Source organism: Chenopodium album, chromosome 5, assembly GCF_948465745.1.
Source record: "Chenopodium album chromosome 5, dcCheAlbu1.1, whole genome shotgun sequence".
NCBI classification, from domain to species: domain Eukaryota; kingdom Viridiplantae; phylum Streptophyta; class Magnoliopsida; order Caryophyllales; family Amaranthaceae; genus Chenopodium; species Chenopodium album.
In genome coordinates this window covers 61908534-61926655 of record NC_137838.1, presented here as the reverse complement: position 1 = coordinate 61926655, position 18122 = coordinate 61908534, and the positions used below count along the sequence as shown (strand labels likewise).

The 18122-nt window shown below is 32.9% G+C and overlaps 2 protein-coding genes across 2 annotated transcripts; both read right to left on the bottom strand.

The window, feature by feature from the left end:
• Positions 1-1961: 1961 nt before the first annotated feature.
• Positions 1962-3855, bottom strand: LOC145630831 (transcription factor bHLH91-like). Its single transcript, XM_081682978.1, has 3 exons — positions 3316-3855; positions 2334-2783; positions 1962-2242 (listed from the first exon to the last, which is right to left on the bottom strand). Exons 1-3 carry the CDS (start codon positions 3814-3816, stop codon positions 2147-2149), a joined length of 1047 nt encoding a protein of 348 aa, XP_081539104.1. The 5' UTR covers positions 3817-3855; the 3' UTR covers positions 1962-2146.
• An 8522-nt stretch (positions 3856-12377) lies between these two features.
• LOC145632152 (glucan endo-1,3-beta-glucosidase 8-like) lies at positions 12378-16719 on the bottom strand. The gene is made up of 2 exons (XM_081684452.1): positions 15845-16719; positions 12378-13680 (listed from the first exon to the last, which is right to left on the bottom strand). Exons 1-2 carry the CDS (start codon positions 16180-16182, stop codon positions 12576-12578), a joined length of 1443 nt encoding a protein of 480 aa, XP_081540578.1. The 5' UTR covers positions 16183-16719; the 3' UTR covers positions 12378-12575.
• Positions 16720-18122: the final 1403 nt, after the last annotated feature.

Sequence of the window (18122 nt, the reverse complement as noted above, 5' to 3'; positions counted from 1 at the left end):
TTCCTTCCCCCTTCCCCACCGTTTTCGCCCCTACTCCTGCCGTTTTGCAACTCCATCTTCTTCCCCGTCCGTTTGCGCCCCCTTTACCCACCAGATTTTGCAATCCTTTCACTCCTCCTCGAACTCCCACCAGCCACCTTCCATCCCCATTGAATTTCGACCCCTTTCCCCGTTGAATTCCGCCCCCTTTTCCTTTCCCCCGCTTTGGTGCGTGAGAGAAGAGAGACAGATGGGGGCATGGTGCTGCTATGTTGGTGGCTGGTACTCTGGGGAAGGGGGATGGCTGGTCGTGGGTGGATACGGGTTGTTGGTGGATGGTTTTTTTTTTTTGTTTCTTTTTTTTTTTTTAACCTATCAGATTGCGACATATGTACAAGTAATCCAAAGTCAGCAATATTCACCTCTTCACCCGGTTTCAAGTCACTTGGGGGTGATTAAAATTAATAGGGTACAAAGTTGGGAGTGATAGAAAATAAATGGAAGTTTGGATTAATAACAGCGGACGAAACAAAATTGAAATTAATGGTAGGAATTTTTCCAAAATATTTCACCATTGTTTAAATTTGTGGCATCTACTCGTGAAACAAGTGAATTGAGATAGGCTGATAGGGGGAGAATATATAAAAAGTGACTGCCTAAGCAAGACGAGAGCCAGTTATGAACACCTGGGTGTAACGTACACCGAGGGTCATTTTCTCATATAATTGACAAAATGAATAAATAAGTATTTGCTCAGTTGTTGATTAAATTAGCAAATTACCTGGGTGTACGATACACCCGGGAGTATATAACAAATTCTAAAGCAAGACAAACTCCTGAGAATTTCATATTACAGGTTACATATTATATACTGTAATGTTTTTGCTCCTCCAAAATACCTTGCCTCAGATCCCAAATTGTAGAAATTACATTTTTGTAAAATTCTTTTCCAATTTACAAAACATTATTGCCTTGGCTAATCTATAATATTATTAAAACCCAAGGGAACAACATGGTCACGCCATGTGTCACTCTTCCCACAATATGACTAGGCAACACATGTGTGTGAGGTGGCATCCTACGTGTCACGTCTTTTCCCAATATAAATTGATTTCACCGGCATTAATTAAAACTCTATAACTTTAATTAAAAACTAAATATTAAAAAAAAAAAAAAAAAAACTCTTTGTATGTATAACCTCCAAATTTAATTCTATAACTTTAATTCTCTATAATAATGTATAATTTTAATCAAAAACGCTTCATATGCATAACCTTCAAATTTAAATTTGACATGCTTATTTTAAATTTTCTCATATATTAATGAAAGATCATATAGATTATTACTCTGTATATATTTCATTCACTTATTAATAATCCGTATTGTTTAGCATTAATCATTTTTTATTAATTTTGATCAAACTTAATTATAAATTTACGATGTATCAGGGCATCACCCGGGCCAATAACTAGTTAGTGTTAAAAACTTAAATACTTGGTGCCTTGGTGGTGCTACCAAAAGGCTTTATTGGATAGTTATTGTTTTATGGATTTAAGATTAACCATGATTTAGGGCCTATTCTAATTTACTGAAATGAACTGAACTGAACTAAACTAAATAGATTTGAAATAAATTATTTATGAAAAGAAGGAAATTAAGAGCTGAACTGAAATGAGCTAAACTAAATTGAACTGATTGGAGCTGAACTGAACTGAACTAAGTTGAACTAAACTGAATTGAAATTAAGTCGAAGAGAACAAACCATTAATGAGAATTTGTGTGTAGAATAGCTTATGCTTAATCGATAGCAATCTTCCTTTAATTTGAATAAACATATGTTAATGTGAATCTATTCAAGTGTTTGACTAGACTATTCTATAAACACCTTTTTCTAATTTTAGCCCAAAATGAAGTATTAAAGAGTCCATACCAGTATCAAAAAGTCGAATTCATTATGAGTATTCAAGGTGAGACGATGGAGGTATGAAGAGAGAAAGAGAGAGCATTACACTATTAAATAACGTTATATTATATATTCAACCATTAATTTAATTAGTAGCATCAAACTAGGTTAACTAATAAACACTACTAAATAGATAGAAAGATAATATAGGCAACAAAAGAGCAATTACTTTTGTTAATATCTTAATCACTAGTTAATCATTCCTTAATCAGCAACAGAAGCAACACCAGACTCTCTCTCCACAACTTCTATCAGCTTATTAGCAATTGCACTTGCATACACTGATGACCCTTCACAAATCTGCAACAAAATTAACAAAAAAACACAAACAATTAAACACAAAAAACAAGCAATTAAACCATAATTAATCCAAACTTCTTGGCCTAATCACCTTAGTGTTGAACAGATAGCTGTAATAGTCCCCAACTTCGCCACCAGCTACATGGCGTAAATCCAACTGAAGCTCATCAAGAGTCCTAGACACAGACAGTAAACAGTTGATCTTCTTTCGTTGCACTAGCTTGATGGTAACATCATCATCAACAATTCGAACGTCGACTTCTGAGTCCTTCCACTTCCTCTGAATCCATGAGCTTCGGAGTTGGATGGCTGTGGAACAGTTGAAATCCTCCTCCGGTTCCGGTTTCACTGCTGCCACTGCATCGACACCGGTGCCGTGTTGGTCCCCACCAACAGGAGGGGTGTTGGTATCCTCCTGAGTTTTGTGCCTTTTAATTTTGGAAATTCTTTTCTTATCAACCAGGATTTTGAGCTCCCCTACTGTCCTTCTCAGTTCATGTATGTGGTTTATTGCATCCAGTACTATTGATGCTCTATCAGTCTACATTACATTCATGCATTTCAACAAACAGTTAATGTGCAAACTAAAAAATCAAAAAAATAAAATAAAAAAACTCCCTGCTTTCTGAAATAATAGTCATGTAGGTAATGTTATTTGAACGAGTAATTACATGACTATTATCCAACGATGAAATAATCCACATGGATAGAAAAACAAAATCCTTTGAAAAAAAAATAATTGATATGTAAATAGTGTAATATAAATAATAGTCACCCGCACAAAAATTTATAAACCAATCACCCACACCAAAAAATAATCACCTACATAAAAAAATTATAAAATAATTTGTTTCTTTATAATAAAATAGTCAGGTATACAGTATAAACTAAACGAATAGTTACGTGACTATTAAATCAATAGTCATGTAGATATTGCAAACTAAATGAGTAATTACATGACTAATAAAATAGTCATGTAGATAGAGTAAACTAAACGAGTAATTACGTGACTATAAAATCCGGACAAAAGAATAGTAAAAAATTCAACCATAATTTTAATAAGCATTATATACCTTGGTTTGGTTGGGAATGAGTTTGCTGAGATACTCATACTTGTCATTGAAGTTTCTCCTCCTTTGTTTCTCAGTAGCAGAATTCTTAGGGCTCTTATTATTATTATTATTATTACCCATTTTCCCTTTCCCTTTCCTAAACTCAAGAATCCCATTCCCAAGAAACTGGGTATCATCTTCTTGGTAAACCCCATCAATCCCATTCACATTCACAGTACTAAACTCGTGATTAGGATGAAACAAAATCTGATCTCTCATCATAAAAGCAGAATTCTGAGGGAACAAATTAGGATCATAAGAAGATCCGGACCCGGCACCGTGTACCGGGTAATCAACCATCATAGCCGGGTTAAACTCCCCTAAAAACCCGAAAGCCGAAGGCGGTGGTGGCGAAGAGGAGGAAGCAGAAGCAAAAGAGGAAATGGGTAAGTGCAGAAGTGTAAGAAGATCAGTTGTAGTAGTGTGATGGTGTATGTTTTCAACAAAATTGGTGAAACCCATTTCAGAATTATGGTCCCAAGTAGTATTGGGATCATAATGAGAATGATTACAAAGATTATTATTAGGGTTTTGGAAATCTGATTCCTGCAGATTTGTTGTGATAGTCTTTGTCTTTGTCTCATAGGATGAAAACCCATTAATTGCAGCAGCAGCAGCAGCAGCAGCAATTGCTGCAGCAGCAGGTTGGTCATCAGGGTGGTTGTTGGGGTCAAAGCAAGCAGCAGATTCACTGTGATTATACATTTTCTCTCTCCTCCACCTTTTATGGGCTTCTGTCTCTGCACAAGATCAAATCTTTTTTCAGTATAAAAAAGTAAAAGATAAAATAAAGTAAATAAAAAGTTGTTGATTATCAACATTTATGCATAAAGTTACTACTGTTTTGATCTATTTCAGGTAAAATAGAAGGTTTATGGAATTATGGATTATTGTATATATGAAAATTAATATTGAATAATCATATTGTTAGTATAAAAGAGCTTACCTTTTTGTTTGATTTCTTTCAATAAATGTGTAATTAAAAAAGTAAAAATGTTGAGGAGTGAAGTATGAATTACAGGGAGATAATAAAAAGGGGAATTTGTCCTGGTGTAAGGAAGAGGAATATAGAGGGCAAGGAAAGGGCAGGTTTATATTGTACTTGTTAAATGTGGAAATGTGGAGAGTAAATAGGCCTTTTTTTTTTTTGCATTATTTCCTTGTTATTCCTCATTTTATTAATGAGATAAATAAATAAATAAATTAACCCTACCTTCGTTTATTATTATTCTGCAACTTTGGAATATTTTATCTCTCAAATAATGCCCAAAGTTACAGATAACAATTAACGGAGATAATATATAGTATTCCATGGTCTCAAAAAAAACTATGTAGTACTTCGTATAAATTAAGTAATTTTGTGGTTGTTATTTAGTGATTTTTCATTATATTTGGATCACACACTTATTGATTTTATTACAAACATCACAAGTTCTCAAAAAAGGTGAATGTACATGTTAAAGATATATTAAAAGTACTTAAAGTTATCTTTCATACTGCAAAAGAAATTATATTATATTAATAAATTTCATCTTACAAAAACTTACAATGTATTACACATCAAAATAAAATAGTTATAGTGGTAGTTATGCTCAAAGTGACTGAAGCGATACCTCCGTTTCCATTCTTTGTTTATCTAGTACTACGTGTATAGTTGATAAACTTGAATTATCTCAATATTCATTTGTTTTTATTTTTTTCTAGCCTTATGGAAATGGAATATTGGACCTTTATCTATTTACACTCCCTCACTCTTTATGCATGTACTAAACTTTAACCACCCGCCCCCCCCCCCCCCCCCCCCCCCCCCCCCTTTTTTTTTTTTGGGTAAGGAGTTTATGAGAATGTACCATTCTAGGAGAAAATCTCACACAAATCTGTTCACATCCTTAACTAATAGCCAACATCCTATGCAAGTACTTGTATTAACCTAGATACAAATTCCCCCCTCCAAAGTGTTTTTAATGGGGATTATTCCTACAACTTCAGATCATGAAATATATAATCAACACTAGTTCAAGTATTATCTAGTAAGAATAGTATAAATTGTTCGTTGGTATGTAAATTTTTAATCCCTCATATCTATACTCCATATGAGGATAAGGAAACTCAAAGAGAATAAAAGGGTTAAAGTTATTAAGCAGTATTACTTCGTATAATATACAAACAAATTAATAATCCATGTTTATACGTATTGTGTAATTGATAATCTATTGTCATCAATTATAATGTTTAAAATATGTACATATATAGTTCCAAATTAAGCCTAAGCTTTGCTTAAGTGCCACATAACCTCGTAATACAACGACCAAACAAATTTTTATTGAGACAAATGGGACATAAAGGATTGCAAAATAGTCTCCCTCAATCTTCAAAACATTGACCTCAAATTTTTAATGATTGCAAAATAGTCTCCCTCCCTCCGTCCTCAAATTTTTAATATAAATGATTGCAAAGTTTGTGTGATTTTGGTATATAATATTGTGTTTTTCACCCCTATTAAATTTTTTAGCTTTATTTTTATTTTTTACGATTTTTTTTTCTTGGTGAAAAATTTAATTTGGATTTTGTAACACTAGCATTACAATATCCTAGAGGTACCCAATCTATGACAACTAGTTAATGTGATTCCCAAGTGGCAGATCTAAAGGGTACATAGAGGTATTGCCGTACCCCTGTCCCGAAGAAAAATAATAATAATAATTATAAAATGGAGCCATGCATGGAAAGATGAAGATTGTATACCCATAAGACCCTATTCAATGGTGAGACTCAAGTGAGTATTTTTAAGAGGGAGAGAGTATTTTTTGCAATGTATACCAATAAGTTGGTATCTAAACTTAGAAATCTAAAAGAAAGTTGCTAACTTTAGATACTCAACTTTAAGTCTTATTTGACAAAAAGTGTGGGCCCCTTGTCATATTCTAATATATTTTGTAATTTAGTTAAATTTTACCTTTTTTTTAATCTTACAATATTTGATAATAAAAAAGAAATGGATTTGGTGAGCCATAATTGAAAGTGACATTTGTATATTTTAGAGAGTCGCACCATTGGGAAATTAGGCTTCAAATGAGTTGCTAAATTGAGAAGTGACCACGGTATCACCATTGGGTAAAAAATAACTCATTTTGTATTTCAATACTCAAATTTGAGTCCTATTATTGGAGATGGTCTAAGTTTTTATTAAAAAAAAAAAAAAAAAAAAAAAAAAAAAAAAAAAAAAAAGCACCATATACCCTTAATGACCACGAGATAAGTGGAGTTTGATTAATTAAGCCACGAAATCACCTCTAGATCCCTTCCCTTACCACCAAAATCGGTCACCACTCGCTCTCGGCCTCCCCTAACCCCTGAATTCACCACAAATCTCAAGAATCATGTATGTATGATTAGTTTTCGAGGTTGGGAAAGGAGATTTAGGTTGGTTTAGTACTTTAGTGGGTAGGGGAAGGGAAGGTAGTTGGTTTGGAGCTTGAGGAAAATGATTTGGGATAAAGATTGACAGAGCTAACATTTGTTAGTCCATAAGGGTATTTAGTGCATTTTTAGAAAACTTGGGATTTATATGGTGTATTTGAAAAAGTTTGGGGGTATACGGTGAACAAACAAAAAATTTGGAGGTACATGATGAAAAAACCGTAGATATAAGTTAGGATTTTTTTAAAATAACACCACAAATTTTACAAAAAAGGGATTATAACACCACAATTTTTCAAATTTTTATCATAACACCACATAAAAAATCAAAAAAATTGGATTTCACCACCATGTAACGGATTCTTGGATGGAATCCGTTAGTGGGGTCCATACAAGACACGTGTCAAGTTGCTAGTGGTTTAAATAAATATTAAAAAAAACCTAACCTAGCCATCCCACCACCTTTGCACCACCTGCCTCAACCGCCAACCGCCGCCAGCATCCACTACCGCAACAAAATCCGACGAAACCGAAGCCTTTGACCGCTGATCACTTCGCCCCCTCTCCCTCCCCGAAAACCACCTTAAGCCCTCCAAACCACCGCAAAAACCATCCCTAACCGCCGCAAAATCCACCCCCATTTCCCGATCAGCCCCAAAATCCACACCCATTTCCCCAGTTTTGCGTAATCGGCGGCCGAAATAGACCAATCGAGGGCTGTCATGGTCGATTTCGGCCGTTTTGAGGGTGAAAGGTAAGGGTTTTCGTGGTTGGTGTTTGCTGTGGTAGGTGGTTAATTGCGGTGGGTATGTGGTGATTTGTGGCGATTAAGCAGGGTTGGGGTGGTTTTCAGGGTGGGGAAGAAGGGAAGGGGAATTTCGCCGGGTTTCAGGGGTGCAGGTGACGCCGTCGGCTTGGGGTAGGCGTTGGCGCGGCTGGAGAAGGTGGTGCTGGTGGTGGGGTTGGCTGGGTTTAGGTTAGGGTTTTTTTTTTAATTTTTCTTTTTTTTAAAACCAATGTGTTATTGACATGTGTCCATCGTGGGTCCCTTTAACGGATTCCGTCCAAAAATCAGTTAGATGGTGGTGAAATCAATTTTTTTGATTTTTTTTGTGGTGTTATGATGAAAATTTGAAAAATTGTGGTGTTTTAATCCATTTTTTGTAAAATTTGTGGTGTTATTTTCAAAAAAATCCTATAAGTTATAAAAAGTAGATATTCAAAAATCATACATTGATACATTCTAACAAGTATTCATGTGACTATGCTCATTTTTACTCGTCCTGTCCTAAATTACTCGCAACATTATGACTTTTTGCACTATTTATACATAACACTTTGACTATTTTTTTTAGCTATTATATAAATGTCAATGTAATCAAGTAAGATGTTCTTGGGTCTATTTTAATGTACAGTTTCTTAATATAAACTTTTTTAACTTTTATTAATATGTAATAAAAGATATCAACGGTCAAATATATGTATCGGCATTCGGCAAGTATGTCCAGTCAAAATGTTAAAAGTAATCTGTAACCGATGAAGTATGGATAAAACATAAACATTGGTGAAAGTAATATACTTATATAAATAATACAACAGTCAAAGCAGGATACTTAGAAAATGGAGGGAGTACAAGATAAAATTAAAGACGACTAGCAGCTAATTCATGCAAATTTAGAGGGTATACTTGCCACTTTGCGAGAAATTAGTTTAGGTTGTCAAAGACTAACAGAATTCAAAGGACAATGAAGTGGGGTCCGATGTTCAGCAAGAATTCCACGCAAATTGACATCCTTAACTAACTCCCTTTAACCGTTTAGAGATTCTTTGGAGACAATGAAGTTATTGCTTACAATTTTAAACAATCATTTTCACCCAAAAGGAGGAAAAAAAAAAAAAAAAAAAAAACAATATTCTTCACCAGTTCACCCTCGTTAATTACAACAATTTGTATATTATCCACCATTTTCATTTAATTACAACAATTTAACTTTTACATTATTTGTATATTTCTTATTTATTTTGGGAAAATTTGCAAATTGTAGTCATTTAAAGTTCGTATTTTGTAAATTGCAACCATTTAAATTTTTTTTTTGCAAATTGAAGCCCAAAAATTCGTGTAAATTGTAAATTGCAGTCCAATTCAAATTTTTCATCGGCTTACATGTTGAAAAATCTTCGTTTAAGGTTTAAGGGGCCATTTTAGCTCGGAATTAGCAAAACAATAACGTAAGTGTCTCATTTTTACAGTTTTCCACAAATCGATATATTTTTATTACGCAAAGCAAGGCACTTATGTTATTTTTTTTGCTAATTTCGAGCTCAATTCGAACCCTTAAGAGATAAAATGGCCCCTGAAACCTTAACCGAAGATTTTTCAACATGTAAATCGATGTAAAAGTTGAATTAGGTTGCAATTTACAATTTATACGAACTTTCGGGCTGCAATTTGCAAACAAAAAAAAAATTAAACGGCTGCAATTTACAAATTTTCCTTTATTTTGACTATATTATATATCTGTATTAAATATGTCATGTAAAATGATTTTTGAATATGTCTATTTTTATCCTATCAACCTTTTCTATTCCTTTATACGGAGTAGTATATATAGATTTTTTTTTTTTTTTTTTTTTTTTTTTTTTTTTTTTTTTTTTTTAACAAGTATATATAAAGTATTTGTATACTATGTTGATTGTCAAAGTTGAGCAATGACAGATGTATCAGACAAGTTGTTATAATTAATCTAAAAGCACAACAATGAATAACATTTAAGTCTTCCCTTAAATGTTGTAAGGGCCTGTTCCGATTGACTGAACTTAGCTGAACTGAACTGAACTGAACTGAACTGAGCTGAAATGAACTGAACTGAACTGAACTTATTAATTAGTGATTTTTAACTACGGATTAGTGATCTTTGATTATTTATTGATTATTTATTACTATACATATGTGTATATACAAATGTACATATTATTATTAATAATAATATTATTATTATTATTATTAATTATTGATTATTTATTACTATACATATGTGTATATACAAATGTACATATTATTATTATTAATAATAATATTATTATTATTAATTATTATTATTATTATTTATTGATTATTATTATTATTATTATTATTATTATTTATTGATGATTATTATTATTATTTATTGATTATTATTATTAGTATTATTATTTCAATTATTATTGTTATTATTATTATTATTGTTATTATTATTATTATTATTATTATTATTATTATTATTATTATTATTATTATTATTATTATTATTATTACTATTATTATTACTATTATTATTATTATTATTATTATTATTATTATTATTATTATTATTATTATTATTATTATTATTATTATTATTATTATTATTATTATTATTGTTGTTGTTGTTGTTGTTGTTGTTGTTGTTGTTGTTGTTGTTGTTGTTTTTATTATTATTATTGTTGTTGTTGTTGTTGTTGTTGTCGTCGTTGTAGTCAAAGCTTAAAAGAATAAAATTTGGCTTTATATCATTAGCAATATCATTAGACGTAAATTAAGAGTTGAACTGAACTGAACTGAACTGAATTGAACTGAGCTGAACTGAACTGAACTGAACTGAACTGAATTTCAACGGAAGAGAACATGCCCTAAGTCTTGTAATAATTGCACTTTTTGGCACTTTTTATCCTCTCACCTCTAATTACGGAGTACATGTTATTATATAGTCCTACGGGCTATATATAAGCATTAAATATACTATTGGAAATTGTATAAATTTGGAATTCAGACAAAAATACGCGTAAATCTATGTTATTAGTGTTTATATTTTTATGATTTCTTAACATTTTACGATTTTCAAGTGTAAATTTAATGTTTATATGTAGCCCTAATGGCTATGTATAACATTTTCCTTATATTTTATATGCAAAAAAAAAAAAAAAAAAAAAAAAAAAAAAAAATTCACCCAAAAGGAGAAAAAAAAAAAACAATATTCTTCACCAGTTCACCCTCGTTAATTACAACAATTTGTATATTATCCTCCATTTCCATTTAATTACAACAATTTAACTTTTACATTATTTGTATATTTCTTATTTATTTTGGGAAAATTTACAAATTGCAGTCATTTAAAGTTTGTATTTTGCAAATTGCAGCCATTTAAAATTTTTTTTGCAAATTTGCAAATTGAAGCCGCCCAAAAATTCGTATAATTTGTAAATTGCAGCCCAATTCAAATTTTTCATCGACTTATTACATGTTGAAAAATCTTCGTTTGAGGTTTAAGGGGCCATTTTAGCTTTTAAGGGTCCGGATTGAGCTCGAAATTAGCAAAACAATAACGTAACTGTCTCATTTTTACAGTATTCCACAAATCGATATATTTTTGTTACGCAAAACAAGGCACTTATGTTATTTTTTTGCTAATTTCGAACTCAATTCGAAACCTTAAGAGATAAAATGGCCCCTGAAACCTTAACCGAAGATTTTCCAACATATAAATCGATGTAAAAGTTGATCGAATTGGGCTGCAATTTACAATTTATACGAACTCTCGGGCTGCAATTTGCAAAAAAAAAATTTAAACGGCTGCAATTTGCAAATTTTCCTTTATTTTGACTATATTACATGAATACTTGTCATCAATCCAAAATCAATTAATTTCTAGGGTTTTTGAGGAATCAACCTTAAGTAAATTTGGGGAGTTTTTTTTAAAGAAATTGGTTGGGCTTGTAGTAGGGACGTCAGAATAGACGTTTCTGGAGCTCCTCCCAGCCGTCCCCAAATTAGCTTCCTGTACCACATTTCGAGGGTACTCTTTGGGGACGTATTTGGGTCGTACCCGTACCGCACCCGTACCCGATACACTTTGGCGTACCCATGCATCCTTGGTTGTAATAATTGCACCTTTTGGCACTTTTTACCGTCTCACCTCTAATTACGGAGTACATGTTATTATGTAGCCCTAAGGGCTATATATAAGCATTAAATATACTATTGGAAATTGTATAAATTAGGAATTCATGACAAAAACACGCGTAAATATATGTTATTAGTGTTTATATTTTTATGATTTCTTAACTTTTTACGATTTTCAAGTGTAAATTTAATGCTTATATGTAGCCCTAAGGGCTATGTATAACATTATCCTTATATTTATATGTAAGAAAAAAAATTACTCCGTATATATTATTTATACAAGGTCTTGTTAAATATACCTCGTTGTATATCTTTATATTATCCACATTTTAAAATTATTACTCCGTATTATAATATTGAAATTTGCATTATGATGCTTAAATCTCCTTCATGTTGCTATATTTCAGGGAATTGGAGGATATGTATGGCTTGGGGACAAAGTAATAGCGACAGAAAGTGCACTCTTGTACATCTGTCGCCAATTTTAATTAAAACTTACGCTTGTTAATGCGGATTTTATATTCTATTCGTAAATAAGATTGACAACATCAAATTTTAATAAATAAATAAATAACACAATTACTGTGTTCAACATTGAAGCAGTAATCAAACCAGCAGAGATAATCTGGATGTAAAAATTGAAATTCCCTGCTTAATAAACTGTAAACCTAGCCAGTCAGAGCAATTCTCAAAATACTTTGTATGATTTATGAACAGCTTACATGTATTTCATAGCCCCAAATGAGGAAAAACTCTTTAACCAAAATTCTATACAAACACCAAAAAAATTAACCAAGTTCGGGCATGAAAACCTCTGATTGTACAGACGAAGCAATCAAGCAAACGTATAGTAGCAAAGAATGGCATTACCACATCCACAAGATCAAACTCTAAAAAATAGATATGTGAGCACGGTGATAGTAAAGCAAGCCGCTGATACAGCAGTCCTCAGACCAGAGGAAGCTATCTGGATAGTAAAATTGCAATTCCCTGTCGAGATATTCTTCATTGTTAACCTAGCCATACCTCCAAAGTCGCAGGCCTCAAGTTTCTGATACTGAGTCTGATAGTACACATTAAAGGCATAGGACACGTTCCCATTTAAATCCAGACCGTTACATGAGGATCCATACCCAAGAGGTGTACAATCAGCATAAGTGCACGCGAAATTAATGTTATCTCCCAGCTTGCTCAGATCCTTAGCATTCGGGTCAAACTCACACCATTGCTTCTCAAGATATTGGACATTCCTTGCACCAATAAGATAGATTTCCCGGTTTTCACTGGCAAGATACATGGGGAATTTTGGCTGTCCGTCATACCGGAAAATTCCCCAGTGCCTCTCAAATGACCCAGGTCCAACACTTTTTGCATCCTCGTCAAGGAGCCCAAACAAGTACATCTCTATATATCCAGGCCTCAAAGGAGTACCAGTGTTAGCTGCAAGTCTTGGAAGGAGGCCTCGATAGAATTTGATAGCATTGTTAATATTGGCATTAATATCACCATCAGTGGGCCACCCAACCTCCCCAACAATTATAGGCATAGTCCCATACCCTGCTGCTTTTAAGGCCGAAACCAATGTATCAAAGTTGGCATCAAAAACATTAGTGTATTGGATCCCATTATCATCAAGAGGAGTAGCTCCCCCATCAAAGAATGCATAGTTGACTGGAAAATCGGGGTTACCATACAGACTGAGGAAAGGGTAGATATTGACGGTGAATGGTGCATTGTTTTGGCTCATAAATTGGACCATCTGGGTCATGACATCAGCAATATCAGGTCTGAATCTTCCAGCAGAAGGTACAGGATTGGACTGTGGTGATTCGTAAACATCAGCATTTAAGGGCACAGTTGCTTTAACTGAGTTTCCTACCCCAGCTTCATTAAGAGCATTTTGAATATTTTGAAGGGCCGGCAGAGTAGCATTCTCAAATGTACCATTGTAGGTCTTGAGAAAAGGTTCGTTTCCAACCGCCACATATCTGCAACCGGTAAAGGGTTCAATGTTGCAGAAGTTTGCACATTCTAACACATCAAAAGGGTAACTAACAATTGCATATGATTTGGCATGCACCAAGTACTTGTCCACTAATCAACCATCTCTAGATATTTGCAAAAGCAAAACCCAGTTATTTAGAATATTAAATGAAAATGATCATCAAATAAGATTTCTACTACTTCGAATTTATGTACAAAATGTTTTCTGGTCCTCATTTATACATTTTATATTTCGAAAAAATTGGACAATAAAACATAACAGTGCCCACATCATGAAAGACTACTTTAAGCATACAATAATGGGAATGTGCACAGATATAATCTAAGACAACCTACATTCATGTGCTTTTACTGTCTGGGTCATACTACAGCTACAGGCACACTAGAATTTGTCAAAATTTTTTATTTCTGCATCATTTATTATTGATTTCCTCTGTTATTTACAGTCTAGCAAGAAAAATAAGAAAAATGAAAAAAAAATTGCCCTAGGAAGTGCATTGTAATCATTACTTTTCTTAGCTCTATCACCTTTATAACACTGGAAAAGTTTGAGAAGCTTAAGATTAGCATGAATACAATCACATGCCAAAATCCCAAATATATTATCCTATCGACTGTTCTTTCTTATAAAGTGCATATATAAAGCATCAACATGTCCACTGCCACAGTTAGTATAATCAGTCTAGTGGGAATGTAAAGAGAATATGAAGATAGTAACTTACTAGAAGAATAGGATAAAAAATGGTTCAACAAAAATATAGAACAAGAGATGACATGACTCACATGAGAACAAACTAGTACTAGACCAAAAAATTGTACAGATGGATCCAGAGCATAGCTCAAAGTTGGTAATGAAAATGAATTGGATCATAAATATATGATATATCAGTCAATCATTTAACTACCCTTAAAAGGTTTCCCCTTGCTCAATAATTATTATACCTCATCATTAATTTCTCCAAGGTACAATGGTACATAACACAATCACATAATGACCTGTTAGCAAATTTAGATGATAAAGTTGAAGGTATAAAAAGAGAATTAAGCACTAATAGGTAACGTGATGTCCAAAATTCACATCAAGGTAGGTTTGTACATGTAACGTTACCCAAATTCATGGAAGGTTAACAATATCCCTAATCTACCCAAATGATATACTGAAATTCATTTCTTTGAAGCATTCAAATTCAGCAGGCCTAGTCATTACGACTTTTTTTAAAATTAGAACCAGTTACTCCACTTTCCTGTCTTTCAACGCCCTTCCCCCTTCAAAGATGAGAACCATCACCTGTCTGCTCTATCATGGTTGCTGCTTATACATGGTTAAATTCCTCTGCCATTTCCACTCAACCCTCCAAATTCAAAAATTTTGGCCTACAAGATCAATTACATCACAGCTAACATTCCAAACGTAACCTCCAACAAGATATTCCTATTCCAACTTCCAATAAAATTCCAAAATTTTTGCAGTTCAATTGGGTGTACTCTGATTGCTCACCACTAATAGTAAGATGATGTTGCTAGAAAATTTGTCCTTCAACCACTCTCCATATAAATCATCTAATTCAATTTCAATTGGGGATGGATTAGTCAATTAGGAAAATCAATTATCTCCTAGTTCAATCTTGTGGAACATAGTATTTTGGAACTCCCCCGTACTTCTGTAAGTCGAAAAACTTTGTAGGCTTGAGTGTTAGTTGATAATTGCATAGATTACTTTTTTGTGAAAAAATCAATGCACACAATCACTTTAACAAAAGTTTAGTACCTTTTCCATAAACTTTTTAAAAGGAAATTAAAAAGTAATCCATAAAAGGCAATTTAACATCAAAAATGAAAATAGAGGTAGCTCAAAATTAATGTGAATTTTGGAGTAAGCTCAGCACAAATTTAGTGTAGTGAAGTTATGGTCCAGGAAATGAAGATGCTTTAAAAAAATGAGCTAATAAGCACAAATCACATGGCAATTGGCAAGTGGATGAAATATAACATCCCACAAAATGAAGAAAAGGGGAACACAAATTTTGCATTTTTATCATTTTGGATCAAGACAAATTCTTTGTCACAACCCAGATAAACAGGACAAGATCTACCAGCATATTCTAAAGGGTTAAAACAAGGGAAATAAAATTTGATTACACAACTCACTTGATGTTGACTCCTCCTTTGAAATTGTAACGCACAACATTGCTCCGAACCCACTTTTGAGCTTGATGATAATCAAGCATAGCAGCCAACTCACCATTAGGAATGGCAACCATAACTTCAATATTAGTACCAGTGAGCGCACTCAAAGTAGATTCATCAGCATCAAACAACTTCACTTTTTGAATACCATTATCCTTTAACAGCTGTACTACAGTACTAAGAGGCAATTTGTGATTAGCTTGAGTTCCCCAATTGACTCCAAGCCCTTCAACCTTACAAGCCCTTAATGATACCCCGATTATCAACCAACTTACAAACAACAGCCACTCCTTTTCCATCGAAAACGAATGTTATCTATGCATATAGTACAAGTTTTATGGCGGCGCCAAAATGAATTTATTTAAAAAAAGTCAACAGCTAAAGGTTAAAGCCTCCTATTCAAAGAAAAGAGCAATTGAGAAGGTATAGATAATTAAAGGACGATGCAGAGAATGAGAAAAATGTCAAACAGATACCTCTCGGTTGATTATTTGTGAGCAGAAAGGAAGCCAATCAATGAAATTCAAAGAGGCTTCTTAAGTAAGAAGAAATATGAAATGGTAAAAACCCCCAGAATATGTCAACTAGAGAGGTTGACTATGATCAAATTATTGCAGAAGAACTGTAAAAGCAGGATAATGCAGAAAACCCAAGAGGGTGATACAGGATTACAGTAAAATTTATGCAAAAGTGGAGAAGGGAAAAGTTCACTAATCTGAAGAAAATGAAGAGATTTTGTAAGTTGTATGTTGTGTGGACAAGATTGAATGGTATAGAAAGCATCAAAGCAATTATTTAGTATGACAATGAGTTGATATATTCCCCTTCCTGAAATGGACGAGGACAAACATATATGACTAATAAGAATTAATGTTATAAACTATGAATAGGACAGCATATCAAAAAGAGTATAATGATGTACTTGCCTAGTCAGCTATCTACCCTAAACCCAAACATCATTATCTTAGGTGGGTTGGTTAGAGTCTTTGGGGTTGAACCGAAAACTTGGGATCGAATATTGTCTACATCATTGCCTCTACGGCTCTCTCTACTATACTACAACAATAACAAAAATAAATTAATATATAAAATAGGATTCCATTTTTTATTAGGTTACTTACCTGTAATAATAACTCAATCAACCCCTAAAAGTTGGCAGCCATATCTTCTTTCCTAACATATCAAAGAAAAACCATAATGTAAAGAAGAAACACTGTAGAGAACTGGTCCACTTGATGAGCTAGTCTTTTCAACTACACAACCACTTCCAGAAACATAAGTCAAGAACAATTTATAGGTAAGTTAGTGAAGTTAATAATAAGCTTTTCAAACGCGAGCAATAATCAAAAGAAATGAAATTTGGTATTTACTGTATAAGTTTAAATTGCTCATCACACATCAAAACCCCAGATTAAACCGAGAGTAGGCGGTGTCGGAAGCAGTTCAACTGAGTAATACAGGTTGATCTCAGCAGGGTGAGGAAAGGGTGTTGATGTCACGCCATTACCTAGTTGACAAAATTAACAACTAACACAACAGCAAAGGAGCAAAAACAGAACATTCTTACAAATTAATTAATTAATATAATTGAACTACCAACTATCTAGCCTCTAACTTAATATATTACTGGAATATTAGCACTTATTTGCATGTTATGTCAATAATTAATAGCTATATAATCATGAACAAGTTAATAAAAAGTAAGATTACAACCATAATTAGAGGTCATAATCAACAAAAAATATAACCCATAAAAAGACTGAAAACTACATATAAATAATAACACCATAGGTCCAAGTTTAGTTGTCATATTAATAGTTCAAATTACGCTATTGACGTGACTATTAATTCTAGACCGAGCAAAAAAAATCACAAGAACAGTAATTCAGGGTTTTTCTTTCAAACTTTAAACATTAAACAACAAATTTTACACTGGTTCTTTGTACAACAAATCAAATAAAATTCAATGTTACTCAGTTCAAGAACACAATTACAACGAAATTACTGTCACAAAGAGCTAACAAATCACTGTTGTATTCTAAAATTAAAATCCAAAAAAATAGACTGTAATTTTCAATCAATGAAAAGATAAATATCGTATATAATTGAAATACTGAAACTAGAATAAAAAGTTCTGTAAAATTGAACTCACTTGATATATGAATAATATGATTGTAGTGTTCATCAATAATTGAACAAGAACATCAGAATATCAGATAGTGGCTTTTATGGATAGAGA